Consider the following 20186-nt stretch of genomic DNA (forward strand, 5'->3'; position numbering starts at 1 on the left):
CAGGTCTGTTAATAAGAGTTTCTAATGACCTGTGAATACAGAGGCCAGTACATTCTTCTTGAATGATAACTGATGTATAACACATGTTCAAAAAGGCAAGGGGTGATTATAGACCAGTTATTCCGGTCTCAACACCGTCCCCATTTTAATGGATTTTGAAGGCAAGGGTAATTCAGAGAGACTGAAGGGGAAAGAAGGCTGAGCTGTAACGTGCCTTTTGCCCATGGTTTGCATTGCAGTTTCTTGATGAATCAGTTGATGACTTTGAGCACTATAATACAATGGGCATAACATAACACTTGCCCTTTGATATGCTGTCCTGCTAGAAATTATTGAAGGTCAAACTGATAGAAATTTAAATGAGAATATTGAGATTGATAAGAATCTGAGGTGGTTATGAGAATGTGATGGGTTACACTGAGAGAGAGATGGTCAGAATGGCAAGAAGCCTCAGACTAGGCTTTAGAAAGATTCTGTATGACATTATCATCAGTCATTTTGCTACAAGAACAAAGTGTGTGCCTACAAAATGAGCAAGTGTGGCAAATCTGGGAGACCTGGTTACTGCTCAGGTGGCTTTGAGGGGCTTGTAGGGAGAATTAAATGATGCCATGGACTGGATAGTGGTGAAACTTAGCATGGTGTGCAAAGTCATGCGGGTGCAGCAGTGTTCTTAGTGTGGTGCAAAGCTGGGACGGAAGGACTGGTGATTTTACGAGGGAGGGGGAGGCTGGTTGGTGGAAGATCGGGCTGGCTGCAGCCTGCCAGTGGGCAGAGAGCTGATGTGATTTTTAAATCTATTGGGAAGACATTTTCAATAGACATGGGGAAGCAATTTTGTTATATTTCCGTGGGTGTTTGTGATCTTAAATTACAACAGGCGCTTCAGTATGTCTGTTGTCTCTTTGTTCTGGCAGCAGCGCACGGTGGGAGAGTAAGAGGTGCTGAGATGTCAGCTGAAGCAAAAGAGGTTCTGACTGGGATTAAGGAGGAAGTTCTTCACTGTGAGCAGTCGGGTGAGAGAACAGGTTGCCCAAAAGACTGAACAGTCTCCATCTATGGAGATTTTCAACATCTGACAGAACAAATCACTCAGTAACCTGCTCTGACCTCGTAGCTGACTCTGTTCTGGCTAATTCTACCCAAATGGTTCTGCAGTTCTGAGTCTTTAAGGGTGGATAGGACAGTTGGGGGAAGGAGGACAAGAAACTAAAGACTGCAGCCTCATTAACAAAGCAGCAGGAAAGCTGGAAGCAGCTCTGATTTGTATTCATAGGAATACCTCAGAGGGGGGGGACTCATGGATAAATAGCAAAGATGCAAAATAATGAATACTGAAACAAGGTCAAGATCAAAGGGCCAGGAGTTGGTTGTAAATACATTGGGAGGGGAAATGAGAGACTTGCTTCTCAGAGGAATGAAATGGTGGAAGAAGCCCCCAGACAGAACTCCAAGAAGGGGGAAAGTACGTAATGGTTGGAGATGGGCCTTACAGTGTTCTGGAAGGAATTAGTTGACAAAACAGAAGTGAGCTGTGTATTGGAAAGGTAACGTGTGAGGATTCAGTCCAGCTGTTGTGAAGGATTAGGGAGATTGCTGGGTCTGCACTCCCTCCTCAGTTGTTTACAGGCTTTATGTTCAGTTTGGTCTCTCTCTATACCAGAGATTGGCCATGAATAGAGAGCAGGTACGTGTCTGCTCCTCGTGGCACTAATGGTTTTGATCTCTCACATGGTGGGAAACTTGTGGATTTTGGTCTTTTTCTGTAGTTCTCCTGTTTAGTGTAGGAGGTGAAGATGGTGTTTTGTGGCTTGCTCAAATAAATCTCTGATGTGGTTGGCTTTGATTGCAGGGCACGGGAGTTGGCGCTCTTGGTCTGGTTCAGAGTCATTTTTTCTGTGGGAGAAATAGGCATAAAAGGTTTTATAAGTACATATTAAAATATGTACTGAAGTCGGTGCTAATAATGAAGTGTTCTACAGTCCAAGTGAAGATTTTCTTTCACATGAGAAAAGTGTGGACAGATGACAGCAGCTATTGCTTCCTCTCACTTCTCCAAAGATGTCTAAAAAGAATTGGAGGGCAAAGATCAGATGGATCAAAAGACAAACAGACAAAAAAAACCTGTGGGGTATTCTTGAAAGAAGATAGGGGTTCAAGCTGGAAGAGAGAAAGGACCATTTAACTGAAGAAATACATGTTATAGATTCCTTTGTAGGCAGTCACATGGAGTGAATATGGACAGAGAAGAATATAGGAGATGGAGTTTCAGCACCAGTACTGACTCCATGAGCAGTATGAGATAATGTACTGTACCAGGACACGGAGGCACAAGGGCTGGATAACTCGTCCATCCTTTTCCTGCCCCTTCACACTGAAAAGCCATGCAGTATTTTTTTATCTGTGAGTATTCTGCATACTTCAACATCAAGTTAAAGCCCCTTATCTGAGTGATTGGTTATTTCCTGTTCAAAGGAAGAAAGAATTGCAAAGCACTGAACTAGGTATTAGGTATTTCAGAAATAAATGACAATGTAGAAAACACGGGTCTGATTACTGTGAAATTCTCAGTGCTTTGTTGATAGGTGTTGGGACCTATTGGGTTGTTTGGAAATTAGTCGAATGTCTAAAACACGGTGAAAGAATCATCTTCAATAGAGAGAATTTTTCCATTTAGGTCAAACTTTTGAAAATGGAAGATAACAAGTAAGGGATTGCACCCTTCAGCTTGCTAGAAGGAGTGGAAAAGGTGAGATCCACCCTCAGGTGTCCCAGCCTCATTCATGTCTAATCATCACTGTGCTGAGAGCTGCTGTTTGTGTTTGCTCTGGGGTCCTGGCTGTGGGCAGGGCATTGAATAGAGGTTACCAGCGCCTACTGCTTCTCAGCGGGCTGCGTTCTCATGCTTGAATAATTGTACTCGAATGGTTTAATTTGTGCAACCTGGAGTCCTACTTTCTATCTGTTAATTGAAGGCACATGGTGTACTGACTTTAAAGCAAAAAACAGTTTGTACCTGAAGCTGTGTGCTATTGAGGGAGTAGGTTGAGGGGTCGGGAGCATGGATGGGCTGTTTTTGTGACGGTACCTGTTCTAACTGCAAGCATAAACAAAGGAAGTTCTGCTTTGAGACTGTGACCACAGTGAACGGTCTGTGCCTTGCCTTGTGCCAGTGCTGGCACAGCCGCCTCTGCACGGGCTGATCCTGTAGGTGACACCATGGAGAGGTGCTCCATGGTGCTTTCACAGAGGTGCCACTGGCGAGTTCAGACATGGCCTCCTGGGCCAAATGTGAAGCAGTTCAGCAGGCCTTTGGGGTTTCTGGAGAACACTTTCCCTCAAAAGGTTGCCTGTGCAACCACGCCACTGGTTGAGTGGCATGGCAGTGGCGGGTCGTGTTATGCTGTGAGAAACTTGGCTCTTGGGTACGTTCGTGTGAGAAAGGCAAACGTTTGCAGAGGAACAAGCACAGTTTGTACCTTATGGCACATACGTGAGGCTTTTATAGCTGTAGGTGGTAAACTAAGCTGTCATGTAGACTGTAAACTCCAGTGGGGAGGCATACAAGACCTCCTCCCCTTGTCCCTCTGTGAGTGCCAGAGGGCATCGTGCTTCCCAGCAAGGGCACCAGCAGCTCGTGTAAAACAGGGCTCCGACTGTGCCGATTCAGAGGTGCCAGGCAGAGACCTTGTCTTGGATTTTGCTGCTTCTGTTCTGCATCCTCCTTAAGGACAGAGTCTACTTGCATTTTTGACTTCTGTTTTGTTGTTGACATTTGCTTGTTGGTAAAACTGTTTGGTTTTGAATTAGTACTGCTGTTACTGGTTTGATTTGCCTCACATCAGCTGTGCTCAGTGTTGTGCTGTCAAAGGTTAAGATTTTTAAGGAGCTGGAGAGGAGCTGAATTTATTTAAAACTACATTAATGAATCTTGACTTGGACTTGAGAACTTTGATGTCATCTTCAAAATACCTCTGATTTGTTAATTCTGTAACTTCTGTGCTTCCTCCTTGCAGGCCTCCCCAGGTTCACCAGTCAGCCCGAACCGTCATCTGTCTCTAAAGGAAACAGTGCAGTCCTTAACTGTGAAGTCAATGTGGACCTTGCGCCATTTGTGAGGTGGGAGCAGGATCGCCAGCCAGTCTTTCTGGACGACCGGGTGTTTAAACTGCCAAGCGGAGCTCTGATCATTAGCAACGCTACTGATGAGGACAGAGGACTCTACCGCTGCGTCATTGAAAGTGGTGGGACCCCCAAATACAGTGACGAAGCAGAGCTCAAAATTCTTCCAGGTATTGATCTGTTTTTGTTTGTTTGGTTGGTTGGTTGTTTTTTTTTAAATAATAATTAAAACTTTACTCAAGTGATAGGGTCAGGGACGGGGGAATCCACTGAGAACACTTACAAAGGGGGATGCGTGAGACACTGAGACACTTACAAAGGGGTCTGTGCTGTAGAATGTTCATGTATTTTAACTCTGGTCCAGCTGGTGGCTGGAGTTCTTGGTTTGATTTTGGGTTTGTTTTTGTTATGTAGTTTAAACTGTGTGCAGGCTCTAAAATAGAGGATATGGGCCCTTGGGAAGGCTAGCCTGGATCCTGCAACTGGGAAACAGAAAAGCAAAATCAGTTATCAGTGCCTGAGTTTGTGGAGGTTGGAGATGGGCTGGAGACCTGCCCAAACCATTTTCTGTGCTTAATGGTTTAGCTTTTAGGGGTTTTTGGGAAAGAGTTATTTTAAGAAGTCACTAGTAAAACACTACCCTTGTGATGTGTTACAAAGAGGGAATGGGGTGTTTATTTGAATATAAACATTTGGGGATTTCTAAGTTTCTCAGGCTGGAATAGTGTGTTTAAAATACTGTTGAGGTGTCCTAAAGAAATCGGTGCTTATTCCCTTACTCTTGGGATACCTAAGCTGAGGCACTTTTAATTGTCCCAGTATTTAGAAAGTTCTGATTCTTTAAATGCTGGACCTTTTGGGTAAGGCTCCAGAGCCCAGGAAAGGATGGGCAGACTTTTGATTTTGAAAGGTTTTGCCATGCCTATTGTACTGTACATGAAATGTACAGATGTTTTATAAGAACAGAAGCCTAGTGCTGATGTGAACTCTTCCTGCGTTTTGTGTGTTCTCTTTGGACTGACCCTGTTGCACAGAGTTGTCTTGTCACCATGTGTTCTAACACAAAGGTTTGAAACCTGACCAAGAATAAGTCTGGAATGTGAATTGCACTTTCCCATACTAGGGAAATGGGGACTGTTTTGTAGAGCTCTTCTTAATTACTCCCAGAACTTTGCACTGAATCTTCTGAATGAGTCGTCTTGGTGAATTCTGTTTCAGTTTTTAATGCTTGGAGAAGTGCCAGGGAAGGCTGCTGGATTTCCATCTTCGGAGATTTGCAGGGCTAGGCTGGGCAGTATCCTGGTTGGCAGCAGGTGGTTGTGTGAGGCATTTGCAGAATTCCCTTCTGTTTCCAATGACTACATCACTTTTCTATTTAAAATGCTAAAATGTGCTTTACAATACCCCAATTTCACAATTACAACCTCCCTCTCTTAAAATTGAGGTGTTTGCTAGGCTTTGGAAATGAATCATGTTCAATTAATTTGTGTCATTAAGAATTTGTGTCATTAAGTTCTTTAACCCTTCTGAAAAGAAAGACTCATCTCTTCTTCAGCAAAAGGTACGGTCTTTGAAGAGGAGCACTTTTGAAAAGATGCTTAATTCAATGTTTTTAGTTTATTTTGCCTTCCTGTTTCTGTAGCTGCTCCAATGAGTGGTTCAGACTTGTCTGATTTTTGGCAATTGAAGGTTTCCTGATAAACTTCCATATTGTGTTGGTCTTTTGAGTTCTTTTGGCTCAAGCTATAGTTCACTTGCTTTTGTAATGTTTTGCTGAAAGTAATTAAATATCACTCTGTTAGGGAATACAAATAGTGCTGTTTCTTTTCTGAAAGTGGTGATAGGGAAGTTGTGTGCAATCCCTCCCAGCAAGCATTATTTGAAATGGGATTAAACTGTTGCACAGAAATCTCTGGGAATCTTGAGAGGCCCTATAATTGATTGTTTTCTCCGAGGTGTATGCAGAAGAAGGATTTGAATTATTCTGTTCTTCATTCACTTTATTCCCTTTTTAAACCACTATCTGATGTGTGCCTGATGGTGACCCTGCTGCTCTGCTTCTGAAGCTTTGAAATGCGTCCAGTGTGTGCTTACATTGCACAGACGTACATCTACAGACAGTGTTCCACTTTTTTGGATAGTGTGCTTTCTCAGAACCTTCAGTCTGCCACTCATCTACGTCCGAGCAAGCAGGATGGTGCATTTTGGAGCGCTGCTTGATAGCAGGTGCTTTCCAATATCAGAACGCAAGGGCAAAAATAACTTCATTTTGAATCCTGTTCCCACTAACCTGAGAGCAGAACCTGTTTTTGTGAGCTTGGAGCACTGATGAGCTCTGTCTCCAGTGAATTGCTCCAAGTCCTCTCCCTAGTGTGATGATTGCTTCCTGGAAATCTGTTATATCCATTTTTGCAATTCAGCTTGCTCCATGTGCCTGTCCAGGTCACTCTTGCTGCCCGCCTGTTCACACGTCCCTTATTTCTGGGGCAAGCAGACTAGTTCCTCCTGGTAGGGAATGTGGGCAGGGCTGCTGCACTGCTTTGTGTGGACCTAGGACAGCTGGTGCAGCCCCACACCGCTCCATGTTTGGCTCCATCTGCCTAGGACTGTTCTCAAACAGGATTTCCCTCAGGCCTGTTTCTCTACAATGCCCTGGCAACCTCATCCTGTGGTGCCTGGAAGCAAGCGTGTGCCCTTAGCTTAGTGCTGTTGGTATTTACAGCACTTTGAGCTGAGGAACACCAAAACCAGCAACTCTCAGGAGCTCCTGTGAGTATCATGTTGGTTCCAGGTGAGGCAGGGGCTGAATGCAGTGTGTAACAGGCACAAAGTGGGCTTCAGTGGGCACAAGTAGTGTAGGTGCAGAGTAGTCTGTCCCCATTTGGGGGCCAAATGTAGCTTGTCCCCTTCTGGAGCTTTCCATCGAACTGGTAAGCATCCAGCTGAGAGACCAGCAATTGCTCCTGCAAAGACTGAGGGTTGAGCAGTTGTGATAAGCAACATGGTAGAAATGCTGTTGCTGGTTAGTAGAAACGCTAATTACTTTAATTATGGGGCATGGCACTGCTGCAGTTACTGCAGAGACAAAGGGAAAGAACTGTCTTCTCTGCTAAGGTGTTACTGGGGCTGTGAGTACCTGGTTACAGTTCTGGTTAAAACTGATTTTGGAACCTTTTCCTAAGGTTACATTTTGAGGAGTGCTGGATATTTTTAGTAAAGTAGGAAAATAGCCTTTTGTTCTGAATATTTATTTGTGGAGGCTCAGTTCAGAAGGGGTGCTGGGCAGCCTGTGGTGGTGGGTGTGTGTTCAGTTCTTGCACACAAATTGGTCCTTCCCTATGGTGAAAGGCTGACGAAACAGGCACTTTGTGTTTGTTCTTAAGGGGGGAGAAAAAAGAAATAACCCCTTCTTCAGCCCAGTTCAAACTAAAACCAATTCAGAAGATTCATTGTTTCGATAAGGATGGAAAACCACGGTGAATTTTCCTTTTAGTATAAATCTTGTGTTACTTCAGAGTGCAAATCACTTGGTTATTTTGTGTTGCTCAGGGCTGGCTCCCTGCTGCAGTCATTTTGTTTCCTACTGCGTAGAAGCACTTTCTGGGGCAGCTGCCCAGTGGAGTCAGAGCGTTGCCAAGGTTGGGCAAAGGCAAAGCTGTGCCTTTCACCGCTATGTCCCTGTGGGCTGTGCTCTTGGTTCAGGGCTGCAGCTTTTAGCTGGAATGGTTTCCCAGCGAGTCTGAAGAGTCAGAATCCCAGCAGTGGGAGGTCAGTGTGCGTGTCTGGAGGTGATGGTAGAAAGCTGTTTGGGTTGCAGGTTGGGGGGAGTCTCTCACAGAGACCAGTTTCTGTGGGTCAGGTGGTGATTCAGCCCTGGGAAGATGCAGGAGAGAAATTGGAAGTTTCATTTCTTCTTTGTAATATGATTCTGCCTGTGGTAACACCCTTGTCGTGTACAAAATATCTGCAGATCCTGAGGAGGCACAGAGCCTGATGTTTGTGCGGCAGCCGTCTTCACTTACCAGAGTCACAGGACAGAGTGCGGTCTTCCCATGTGTTGCCGTAGGATTTCCAGCTCCGTATATCAGGTGGACAAGAAATGAAGAGGAGCTTATCGCAGACAGGTGAGTAATGGCTGACATTTGTGTCTTCATATAGTGGTAGGAATCCAGCCACAGTTACAATTTCAGATGAGAGTACAATTCGCTTTCGACTTAATTTTAAACCAGGAGAAGAGAACAGAAGTTTTCTGGTGCTGGAGGGCGTCTGTGCTGGGTGTTATGACAAGCGAGGCTCATGGAACAATCTCATAGGGCTTCTTGTCATAGACACCTGAAACCAAGAAATCTTATCTGAAGCAGGAAGGTTATTAAGAACATATTACTTTCAGATTGCCGCTGGAGTTAAAGAAGCAATTAAGGGCATAAGGACACTGCTGAAAAGCTCAGACTTCTTTGTGTTGGCATGTTACGCGTGTGAAGCCCTGCGCTTGCGTTACTCTTTCTGCAGTGAAAATTTCCAGTATGCACCTAAAGGTTCTATAAGAATTTAAAAATAAGTTTTTAAAGCAAAGTTTCATAATTTCTCATTAAAACAGAATATTAAAATGTCAGGCATGATTAAAAATATTGTAGACTTTCAAGAATGCATTAACTAATTGCCGTTCTGTTATACGTTGCCACTGCTGGTGTGTTCATCCAGTAATACTTATAAGAGAACCGAACAGATCTTATGAGGAAGATTTTTGTCCATCTGATGAACATACTGGAACAAGGAAATTACACACAAATACTTGAGTAATAGAGTTGTAGAATTGTTGAGGTTGGAAAAGCTCTCTAAGCTCATCCAGTCCAACTGTCAGCCTAACCCCACTGTGCCTACTAAACCATATCACCAAGTGCCCCAACCACACACTTTTTGAACCCCTCCAGGGATGGTGACTCCACCGCTGCCCTGGGCAGCCTCTTCCAATGCATCACTACTCTTTCTGTGAAGAAATTTTTCTTCATATGCAGTCTAAATGTCCCCTGGTGCAACTTGAAGCCGTTTCCTCTCATCCTATCGCATGTTCTCAATGTCTCAAAGTTGATGGTGAGATTAATGTAGAAACAGGTTAATCGTGAAGCAACGAGAGGGGAAGTGGCATGGTTGATGCAGAGGGCAGCTAAAGGAATATGCAAGTTTCTACAGTACCAGGGATGGTGACAGATCTCTTTTGTCAACTCTGAAATGAAAAAAACCCAGGGACTTGTAATTTTAATTGTCTTTGTCTGGAAAATGCAAGCTCCTGTGGGTAATGATTAACAGTTCTACTGGCACAGAGAAATTGTGTTGGTGTCAATCTGATGGCACAGGATTTAGATTCATTTTTTCATAAATATAAATCATTCACTTACGAGGAATGGTACAGACTCATTAGAGCTGCATGATCAACTGTGATGAAATGTCAGAATAAATGTGCCTGGTAAGAGTTGGATTTGTTTTCCTTGTATATAAATTGATGTCACTTCATATCTTTACAGCTTTCTGCTGCCCCCCGGCTCCATCCCTGTCTAGGTTTTGTCACATTAGTGTGCAAGGAGAATAAAGCTCACTTACTTGAGAGTTTTCCTTTTTATTGTCTTATTGTTTTTTGCTATAGAGCCCCAATTTTCAAATCCTGCTCCAAATATGGTGCTGTTAATTCTCTTAGGAGCTTTTCTGTGCAGATTGCCCTGGTAACTTCTGAGAGTTTCACAAGGGTGTTCTTCTTTTCAAAATTCAAAGTGAGAAATATTATTGCAGAGCTGAGGCATAACATTAGTAAACATATTTGATTTTCATGTGTGCACAGTTTGAATGATGTATGACCTGTTATTTCGGAATATTTAGCGTAAGTTTTTAGCACGACGTCCCTTTGTTACAAGAACAGATCCAGATTGGCTTTTGCTGCCAGTGTGAATTACCCCTGATGAGTGTCTGATTGTTATATGGGCAGTCAGAGCAGTGCATCCTCTGCTCTCACCAGCGCTTTGCTTGAAGCCGCTTTTCCTTGAGCATCTTTCCATCATCCTCTGGACCCTGGGTGGTGAGCTGGGAACAGAAGCTTTAAGGCCGCCTGTTTTCCCAGACATGGTTCCCACGCCTCTACTCCTGCAGCAGATGAGCTCTGTCTGTCCTTGGCCAAGCCCAAGGAGAGCCGCTCGCCAAACTGAACGCTGTGGACGCCTGTCTGTTCTTGGCGTCTGCTGGGTATCCTGTCCTCTGGCTGTGTTCACTGAGGAGGATAAAGTTGAAAAAACAAGGAAACAGTCCTCTTTCATTGGAAATAAATGTTTTATTCTGCTCAAAAATAGAATCCAAAAGGAGTAAATCAGGATTTTGCAGAATGAAAGTTGTATTTCTTTTGACAGTGTGCTTCAGAACTGCTCTGGTTTGGCTGACAGTCACCTTACTGTGCTGAGGAAATGGATTTGTAAACGTTTTTAATTTCTTTTTTCCTGTTACAACACTGAGCTTTTTTTTTTTTTCCTTACAGTGAAGTGTGTGCTTGTTATAGAGTTGACTTTTAAGGTAGGTGAAGGAGAAAATGTGATTTTTTTTTTAATTTTTATTTTTTTCCTTCTGAAGGAGTAAGCTTCCGTTATTGTTCGATAAAGTGATCACACTGTGCCAAAACTCCCCAGTCTGCTATTTGTGACTGCAGGTTAACAGAGAAGAGATCCAGACAGCAGACAACAAGTAGTTCTGAAACTCCAGTTACGTAGACAGCTGTTGTGCTACTCTTTTGAATAGAAAAATAGGAAGTCTCTAGAACTAAAAGTTAAGGTTCTTTGTTGGAGTAAAGCCTGCAGTGAAACAGCTGCAAAATAGCTACCTTAGCTTGTTATGCAGGTTCTGTTAATCTAATTACAAATTAAATCACCTTTAATTTGTATTAAAATCCACTTTTGGTATAAAAAAGGTCTTTTCTTCTTAGCATGGCTTTTCTTTGTCCGAAGAAAAATCTGACATTTTCATCTGGGCAGGTTTTTTTGTACTTTCTGGCTGGCACACACTACAGCCATTAACATCTGTGTGCATTGATATATGGCTCTGTGTGTGTATGTAGGGGGTTAGGAAACAAAACTCAGGAGAGCATGGCCAGATGTGTGTGTAACATTAACCCCTTGCTTTAGGTACGCAACCCTATTTTTCCTCTTCTCTTTTTAACCGTGGCAATTGGAATGACAAGAATCATAGAATGTTTTGGGATAGAAGAGACCTTAAGGCTCAGCCAGTTCCAGCCATGGGATCAGGTTGCTCAAAGTCCCATCCAACCTGCTCTTGAACACCTCCAGGGATGGGGCAGCCACAACTGCTCTGGGCAACCTGGGCCAGGGCCTCCCCGCTCTGAGGAAAACATTTCTTTTTAAGATCTCATCTCAAGCTCTCCTCCCTCAGCTTCAAACCATTCCCCCTCATCCTGTCCCTGCACTCCCTGATCAAGAGTCCCTCCCCAGCTTTCCTGGAGCCCCTTTCAGTACTGGAAGCTGCTTTAAAGTCTTTCCAGAGCCTTCTCTTCTCCAGGCTGAACAACCCCAACTCTCTCAGCCTGTCATTGTATGGAACGTGCTTCAGCTCTTGCATCATCTTTGTGGCCTCCTCTGGATTCGCTCCAACAGGTCCATGTCCTTCCTGTGCTGAGGACTCCAGAACTGAAAATAATTAGTATAGAACAAAATTAAATGTTATCCTTTCAAGCTTTATTGCTAAGGAGAATATAAGTAAGAGCCTGTATTTATAGGAAAAATAGATTATTTTTAAGTATTGGGAGTTCAGGGACATTGGAATTAAGTGTTTGTTATATAAGACCTGAAAAAAGGGAAAGTGTTTAATTTCAGTGGAGTGTTTGTCATGTCAAAGATTGTAGTCAGTTATATTAAGGGATAAATATGAGTGAACTTTAATGATGGCTTTAATGTTCAGACAGGCAGCCTGTAATGCAATGTACTGTGAGGTGAATTTGCTGTGATGAGATTTTTCCAAACCAGTTTGAGTGAAAGAGAAGGAATCTTTGAATGTTGCGTGAGAATGGTGAAGTGAATGCATTGTGAAAGGTTTCTCTTTGGTAAAGCTGCTAGAACTTTAATGAATCCTTTCAGAACTCGTCGGCATAAGATTATAAAGAAGTAGAAGTGATAGACACCTTTCTGAGGTGACATTGATGATAGCATCACTGTTACCTGACACAAAAGGCTGTGATGGAACCTGTACAGGTCAAATAGTTTTCCAAATTTTACCAGCTTTGAGTCTTTCACACATTTTTTTATAACTGTCTTGTCTGGCCAAGGACCCTACTGTGCACAGTCTGCTTTTTAGCAAATGCAGGAGTACTCTTGTTCTTTTACTGATTCTAAAGTCAAGAACGGATGTTTCAGGTGAGGTGGCTGCCGGGATGGATTTCAGAGCTTGGAAGATGGGCAGTTTCGAATGTTTGGCAGATGGTCTTCTGCTTTACAGCCTTCCCAGTGCGTGTAGTGTATGGCCTGGTTTCTGTTTGGATGCATATATGGAATAAATCACAAATGCAGGTACCACAAATCCCTTAAAAAGCTGTGTTACGTGAGATGATGAATCTGAAAACAAACAATTGAAAGGACCCTGAAGAATAGTGGTCTGTTTTAAGAAGGCTGTTGAAGTACAGCTAACTCCACGGGGATTCAGGGCTGTGGAATCTAGCAAAATTTCATGTCATTGAAGAATGGCTGTGGAAAACTAACATGGATGCATGGCTGATTCTTTTTTAAAGTGAGGAAATTGCAAAGCTGAGGAAGCACGTGCAGGATTAATGTTATGCTGTTCCTGTATGTGGTTAAATGAAGTCTTTAATTGTATGATCACATAGATATTCCTAATGCAGGTTTTGTCCTTAATACTTCACATGATTGGGAGATATTTTTAATTATTCCATATTATTGTTTGCAAGGCACTGTGAGTGATTTGTAGTAAGTGAATTACACTTGCCCAACTCAGTAAAGGTTAAACATAGCAGAGTAATTACAGAGACTTTTCTGGTAGTAGTTTCCACAAAATAATCTAATTTACTGTCTAATTTTATCTGCTGTACTTCACCAAGACTGCAAGTAGATTATAAGATGTTTTGGGAATACTAATTTAAAAGAGAAAAAAGAAAAAGCCAAAACCTCAGGGTATAACTGGCTGTTTGAATGCAGTAAATTAATAAAAGCTCACTGTATTTTGTGATAATGAAACACAAAGAAGAATGCGAGGTAGGTATCCAAAGTAGCTCAAGTAACTGCATGTTATGAGTGTGTAACTGAGGGCTGTATGGGATTCATATAAAAGGCTTGAATTTGATTTTCATTTTCTTTGACATTTGAATAATCAATCTTTGGTGTTTTTAATGAACTTTAAAATATATTATCACTTTAATATAAAACTGATTCTTTGTGTCTGATGTCTGCAATCTGATGCCTTCACTGTTTGGAAGTGCTTCAGTGTCATTACAACATTGAGATGTTTTTGCTTTATTACAAATTGGTTTTGCTCTAAGCCCCAGACTCTTCCACAGGCGATGCACACTGAAGGGATCACCAAAGAGTCTGACAGATCAGTCATTTTCTTCCATATTTTAACAGTAGTGAACTTGGATAGTGTACCAGTAAACTCTGAACTCGGCTCTAGCATTTCTTGAGGAAAATAACCCAAGAGAATAAAAGCATAGCACTGAATTTAGATCGCTGAAAGCTATATAACCATGTTTCTTGCCAAACCAGAGAATTCATGTCAGTGTTGCGAGTAGTTCGTGAGTCCCTCCCTGTATAGCAAACGGTGCTAATATGAGGTCTACTTTTTTTTTTTTAATAGTTTCAGTAACATCTTAATTGCTGTCAGTAACCATGGCAGTCTGCAGCCTCACCATCCACATTTTACTTGGCTTTTCCAGAGACTGGCTATGGGAAAATGAGCAATGAGGTTGATTCTTGTACATTGTCCACTCTATAGAGACCAAAGAAAGTTAATTGTTGTAAGGTACTATTCAGTTATTATTTGGAAAGAGTCCAGTCTGTTCCTGCTGGCTGAGCTGTTGCTGGATGCCAGAGGGGAAGGGATGCTTTCAGTATCTTCAGTTGCAGATTAAGAGTGGTTCTGGATTAGCATCCAGTTGAGATTTGCTGTCTTGGCTTGGGGTTTTTGGTAATGTTCCTGGCATCGTATTTTGGACACTTGTAGTGATGAAAAATCTTGAAAAACTTGTGCAAAAACTTGTGTCACATAAAGGGGAATGATGGTTGCACTGGGAGAAGGATGCTGAGGGAACTACATCCAGCATAAACCATTACATTTAGCTACTACATTTAGCATAAAAAGCAGATCATTTGTAAAGGCTGATTTACAGACCCTTCCCCAGCCTTTACAAGCTAAAGGGAAAAAAATTCAATACAGAAACTTTGCCAGCTTATTGAATTTGTTTTGAATTTTTTTTTAACCTGTCTCTTATTCTGAAATCTTAGGTCTTACTGAAATAGTTTTCTACACAACTGCAGTGACTGTACCATACACATTATACATTGCTCCTTGGGTTGTACAGGTGTAAGTCTGTCACATTAGAGTTCGCTTAACTTCTCAGGCAAGAAATCATTCCAACTGTATGTGCAAGATCGTTTTTATGATGTGGCTGTTATTTTGTTTTTCTTCCGTTTTAGTTCTTACTGTCTAAATACCTGGGATTACATTTAATTAAAAAGAACTGAAGCTGAAATTGCAAGGATGAGCTTCTCTTGTGGAGCTGATTTAGTTGAAATTCATTTTAAAGTGAAGCCAAAGTATGGATTTTGACCATCTAGTTAAAAATCCCTCTCTGACATGGCTCCTTGCAAATTCAGCCTGGAATATTCTACGGAAACACTTCTTCAGTCTGTGCTGTCGTTGCAGGCAGAGGCTTCTCTCTGGTAACTATTTATTTCAGTCAGTTTGTCATCAACTCACCTTCATGTCCCGTTTTCACAGCTCTGAAAGGTTTCTTCTGCTTGCGGGAGGCAGTCTGGAGATCAGGGATGTGATGGAAGAGGATGCGGGGACATATACCTGCATCGCGGGCAGTGGAAATGAGACGATTGAGGCTCAGGCAGAACTTACAGTTCAAGGTAGGTCAAATATTTAATTGTCAGAGAGAACAGATCTCCAGATGACTTCTCACATAAGTTTTATTGAGGGGTCAGTTAAAGACCCTGGTGGGGTTTCTGTGCCATTTTTAAAACAAACCACCAAATAAACAACCCCAACAACAACAAACTGTCCCCCCGCCCCGTTCAGTTACACTGTGTTGTGTGTTACTGTGACTTATTATTCAAACTGCTGATGATTTCATAAATATTCAGATGAACAATGTGTTTATATAATGCATCTTGAGCACGGTTAGCAGCTGCTGTATATGCTTATATAATCTTAAATGTGGTCAGTGCGGTAGACTTTTCTGAAAGAGAGCAGACACCATGTGGCTAATCCTGTCTGAAGGCTGACTGACAGTACTGCTCCTTAGGGCTTCCTTGAAATGGGCACATATAAAGTATTCTACATGATCCTTGTATGCTGTTGTTTTCACAGAGCTTGACAGAAGATGAAAGCTGAGTCATTTATCTAGTATTGCTTTGATGTGTTGTGTGTATAACTTCTTGCTTACTCCTGAAAGCTATTTTTTAGTAGAAACAGCACTGAAATGTTCATAACAGGATTTTGGAAACATCTTACTTGTGTAACCTGTGCAAATAAGGTAGACTTAATAAGGAGTGGGAAAATAAAGGCATAGCTTTGGCTTCTTCACCTTTTGTACATTCCATAAGGAATGTGATACACTTTACGTGTCTTACTTAGAGCTTCTGAAATGCACCTGTTTGTGATAGAGAGGAGCTGGAGAGGGTCAGTTGGGTTTGAGAGGGGACAGCATATTTTCAAAGAAAGTTGGGTGTTTGAAGTGCTTAGCATTGAACAGCTGAAGTCTTCCTCTGTAGGAAAGTGGAGTGTGCATGGTTTTCATTGGCATCCACAGCAATTCTGCGCTGTCACAGCTGTATTTGAGCATGGCTGTGCAAAACTGGGCATAAATATTTTGTGAACATGCTGCGGGAACGGTCTCCAGAGAGCATATGGCCAGTACTCACTTTGCACTGTTACCTGCTGCCTGCAACTTCAGCTTCACCGTCCGTTTTGTTCCCTGCAGTCTTGGAACTCACTTTCTGAACATGTATTGTGCTCTGTAGGTTGCTGGCCCAGGAGCATTTAGGAAGCTCTGCCTGTCCTTGAAATCTGGAGAAGATCTGACAGACGCCTTCTCTGTGAGGCCTGCCCGAATGCAAGACCCTGGTCTTGCAGAGCCCTCTGGCCCCTTCCCCCATTTTCTTATCTTGTTTCTTGGCCAAAAGAATAAAGATAGGTGCTCTGTCATTTAAATACTGACATGCTTGATGCTCCACAGCACTTTTGACAGTTTTATGCAGCTCCCTGTGTGCTGTTTTTAATGCAGTTCCAACCTATATATTTTCCAGAATTGGTGCGAGGGTTTGAGTTTTATGGGCAATGGCACAAATTAATAATATTTATGATAGGATGCAATTAAGCTAGGAAAGCCATAGATGAGACTGAGATTATAGCCTTAATGTAGGCTGGATGGCCAGGTCACTTGGGAGACAAAAGCGACCTTAGAATCACTCTTAACTCTTTACCTAAACTAATGGAAGGGGTTTCTTTAGGTGGATGTAAGGATTTGGAATATGTTCTGCCAGGTTTTTTGTGCTGAATTTTTCTTATATGCCTGGTGCAAGCAGAAAAAAATATTTCTTTTAGTGCTTGAGTATTAAAATATATTACAGATTATACAGAATGCATTTGGGAAAGTTGCTCTTCTGATTTTACCTCTTTGCTCTACTCTTGATTCTACTTTACTTTGAGAGGTCACTGTAGAGAGTAATTGGATTTCTGCATGACTGTAGTTTCGTGAAGGGCTGAATAGTTTGAGTAACTCTTCTCTGTCACTGTATGATTTTCTTCTGGACTAGGAAAGCTGCCACCTCTTCCCACCTAATAACTGCAGGATTTATCTTAATTTAAGCTGCTTCTGTCATTCTTAGAAATTAGTCTGGCAGAAGTTCAAACAAGAAATCCTTTTTCTGAGTATTTAATTCCTTTGTCTCATCTATTTTTCTGCATCACTCTCAAAGCAATTCCAGCAGTTTCAGTAGCATACAGGAGGTTGCGGGAAGGCAGTCAGGTGTTTTTTTCCTTCAGTTAACATTGCATGATGGAAATTTGGTGAAATGTGTGGACATCTCTGCTTATGGGTGGGCGAAGTGGCGCTACTTGGCAGTGTTAGGATGGTTAAAGAGAAATGGCATTCCTGTTGTTGCCTCTTACCAGAGATTTCCCTGTGGTGCCAGGTATGGATTAACTGGAATTTGTGGGTGGTTAATGACAACCCACTTTATCCAGTTGTGTGTTTTGCTGTGCTGTTGTGTGTTTGCATGAGGTAGATTACTGAAGACAGCTTATTCCCAGCTGCATACAAGGATATGAAGTGATCAGCCTCCGGAGTTCACGGGTTTTCTCTGTTAAATTGGCACCATTTTGGATTCAGATAAATGTTACCTTAAGCTGATGAGCTTTACTCGGCTCCTGTTGATGACACTTAAAGATACCATCTGTTTCATGTACCTGGAGCTGGTCCATTGAACAAGCTACCCTGTGTAATTTTTTATTTTTTTTTTAAATAGTGTTAGAGGAGCCTTCTATTGCCCTGGTGCGTGGTTTGCTTTGATTTACTTTCCCTACATGCATCACAGAAGGACTAAATGTGGAAAAATGGCTTTAACTGGAAAGGAGCACTTGTGTAGAAAGGTTCTTAAGGGGTCAAAAGCATATTACACAAATCTGTTTCCTCAACCTCTATCTACAAATTGTATCTGGGAGCAGAGTCATGAGAATTCTGTTTTATTCAGAGGGTGACAGAAAATTAATGAAATGTGTTGAAGACTGTTCTAAGAATATGCAAAAGGTGTGCAGTACAGGTCCTAAGAATACAGGGTAAAGCAGTATTTCACACCTGGTGGTCATTGGTAACGTTCTTGTACCTTTACCCCTGAAACATCTTTGAATTCCAGCCCTTTGTTAAACCTGATTGTTCCTTGAGATGGTATGAAGGGTTTGGGGTTTTTTGTTTTGTTTTTTTTTTTTTTTTTGAGAAATGCACAGAGAATCCAAAATACTAAAAAATTGAAATAAGTTGTGGAAGGTGATGTTTTTTCGTACAGCTCCCATCGGCCAAGTGGCATTAAAAGAGGGCCTACAAGAAAGCTGGGGAGGGGCTCTTGATCAGGGAACGTGGGTATAGGAGGAGTGGGAATAGTTTCTAGCTGAAAGAGGGGAGATTGAGATGAGATCTTGGGAAGAAATGTTCTCCTGTGAGGATGAGGAGGCCCTGGCCCAGGTTGCCCAGAGCAGTGGTGGCTGCCCCATCCCTGGAGGTGTTGAAGGCCAGGTTGGATGAGGCTTGGAGCAACCTGATCCAGTGGGAGGTGTCCCTGCCGGTGGCTGGAGGGGTGGAACTGGCTGGGCCTTAAGTTCCCTTCAAACTGAAACTATTCTAAGATTTTGTGATTTTATGATTATTTCTGTGTGTCCTGCTGAGGGACACAAATGGTTCTGAGCTCCCTCAAACGGTACTCACTGGGAAGGCAGGCATTTCTCCACATCTGTCTCCCCACTTTCTAATCTGCGGGCTCAGCTGCTTTTGCTCAGCTCTAAGGCACTCCACTTAGCTTAAACTAGGCTTTTTGAGGCTGGTTTGAGCTATCTTAGATCATTTTGACTGAGATGATTTAAGAAGCAAGGGACTGAACAGCTCAGCAATGGATCTGTTGGAAGCACGATTCCCAGGCGTTTTCCTTGGCAGCGCACATCTTCGTCTTGTCACAATGCAAGGAGAAGTCTTAGATGCACAAGACTGCTCTTCATCAAAGTTACAGAAAATACAAGTTTCTAGTGATGTGTGTGTGAATTGGAAGATTCCTGGATCTGTGTGTCATGCACTGATTTTTTTGACTTGCACGTTTTAGTGGTTTGAAAATGGAAGAGAACACAATGTCTTGGGGGTGACCTGCAGCTGAGAGAGTCCTGGCCCCTAAAGCTTAACATTTCTGACTTCCATCCCCGTTGGAAATAGTCTTTAGGGACAAATGTCAGATAGATTAATGCATCCACAGCTCTCTTTTCCTTGAGTTTACCTTGGGCACAAAGTGTCCATCATCGCTGTCTTGTGCCAGGCACCTTGAAGGCGCCTTTGCGCTAGGGTAGGTTATTCCCTGTGAAGGGAGGAGGTGATTTGGTGTCTGAAAATCTTTTGGTACACAGATTTCTTTCAGCTGTGACTGTATTGCTGGTGGCAGGAGGAGGGCTGCTGGGGACCAGGGTTGTTTACCACACGTGTAGTGAATTGAGAGCACTGGAAAAATGTGTTTTGCTCTCACTAGCAATGAAAGAATCTGTAGTATTTCCGATAGATAAGGGTGGAAACAAGTATTGAATGTATTTAAAATGCGGTCGGCTGGCTTCTGTTCAGTCTAAAACCTGTGGCCTGGCAGAGCCGTATGGCAGTTAAATACCAAGAGGGTTACAAGTTCATTCTTCATCTGGGAAATATTTCACATTTATTGCTGTGCCCAGCGCCCCTGGGAGTTGTGCAAATACTGTGACGTGAGTCAGAGCACTGCGTGAGCATCCTGCCGCCAGTCTCTGTGCTTAGGGGGTAGGTAATGTGTTTGGAGGGAGTTTTCTCCTTCTGCTGAAATATTTACTGCAGTTCACAATGGAGCAGAAAATAATAAACCAAAAAAAAATTCCATTGTCATTTTTACTAAAATTAATATGACTGAGCTGAAGTCTTTAAAATAAATGAATCACCGCGTTTGTGTGAGAGGAGTCAGAATTGCTCTTTTTTGTAGTCGGTGTTATTGACTTTCCATGTCTGATAGTGTATCTTAACTACTAGGCATTAAATACTTCGCTGTGTTAGTGTACTAAAATAAAAAAAT

The 20186-nt window shown here is 42.4% G+C and overlaps 1 protein-coding gene across 11 annotated transcripts in view; it reads left to right on the forward strand.

The window, feature by feature from the left end:
- The window catches only part of NEO1 (neogenin 1), a 175134-nt gene that overhangs the window by 64865 nt on the left and 90083 nt on the right, over positions 1 to 20186 (forward strand). For all 11 annotated transcript variants that reach the window (XM_054078014.1, XM_054078018.1, XM_054078019.1 and 8 more), the window contains exons 3-5: positions 4017 to 4292; positions 8093 to 8246; positions 15115 to 15251. In XM_054078014.1, coding sequence (XP_053933989.1) covers positions 4017 to 4292; positions 8093 to 8246; positions 15115 to 15251 — 567 coding nt within the window. The remainder of the gene's footprint in view (positions 1 to 4016; positions 4293 to 8092; positions 8247 to 15114; positions 15252 to 20186) is intronic.

The sequence above is a fragment of the Cuculus canorus genome, chromosome 12, assembly GCF_017976375.1.
Source record: "Cuculus canorus isolate bCucCan1 chromosome 12, bCucCan1.pri, whole genome shotgun sequence".
NCBI lineage: Eukaryota > Metazoa > Chordata > Aves > Cuculiformes > Cuculidae > Cuculus > Cuculus canorus.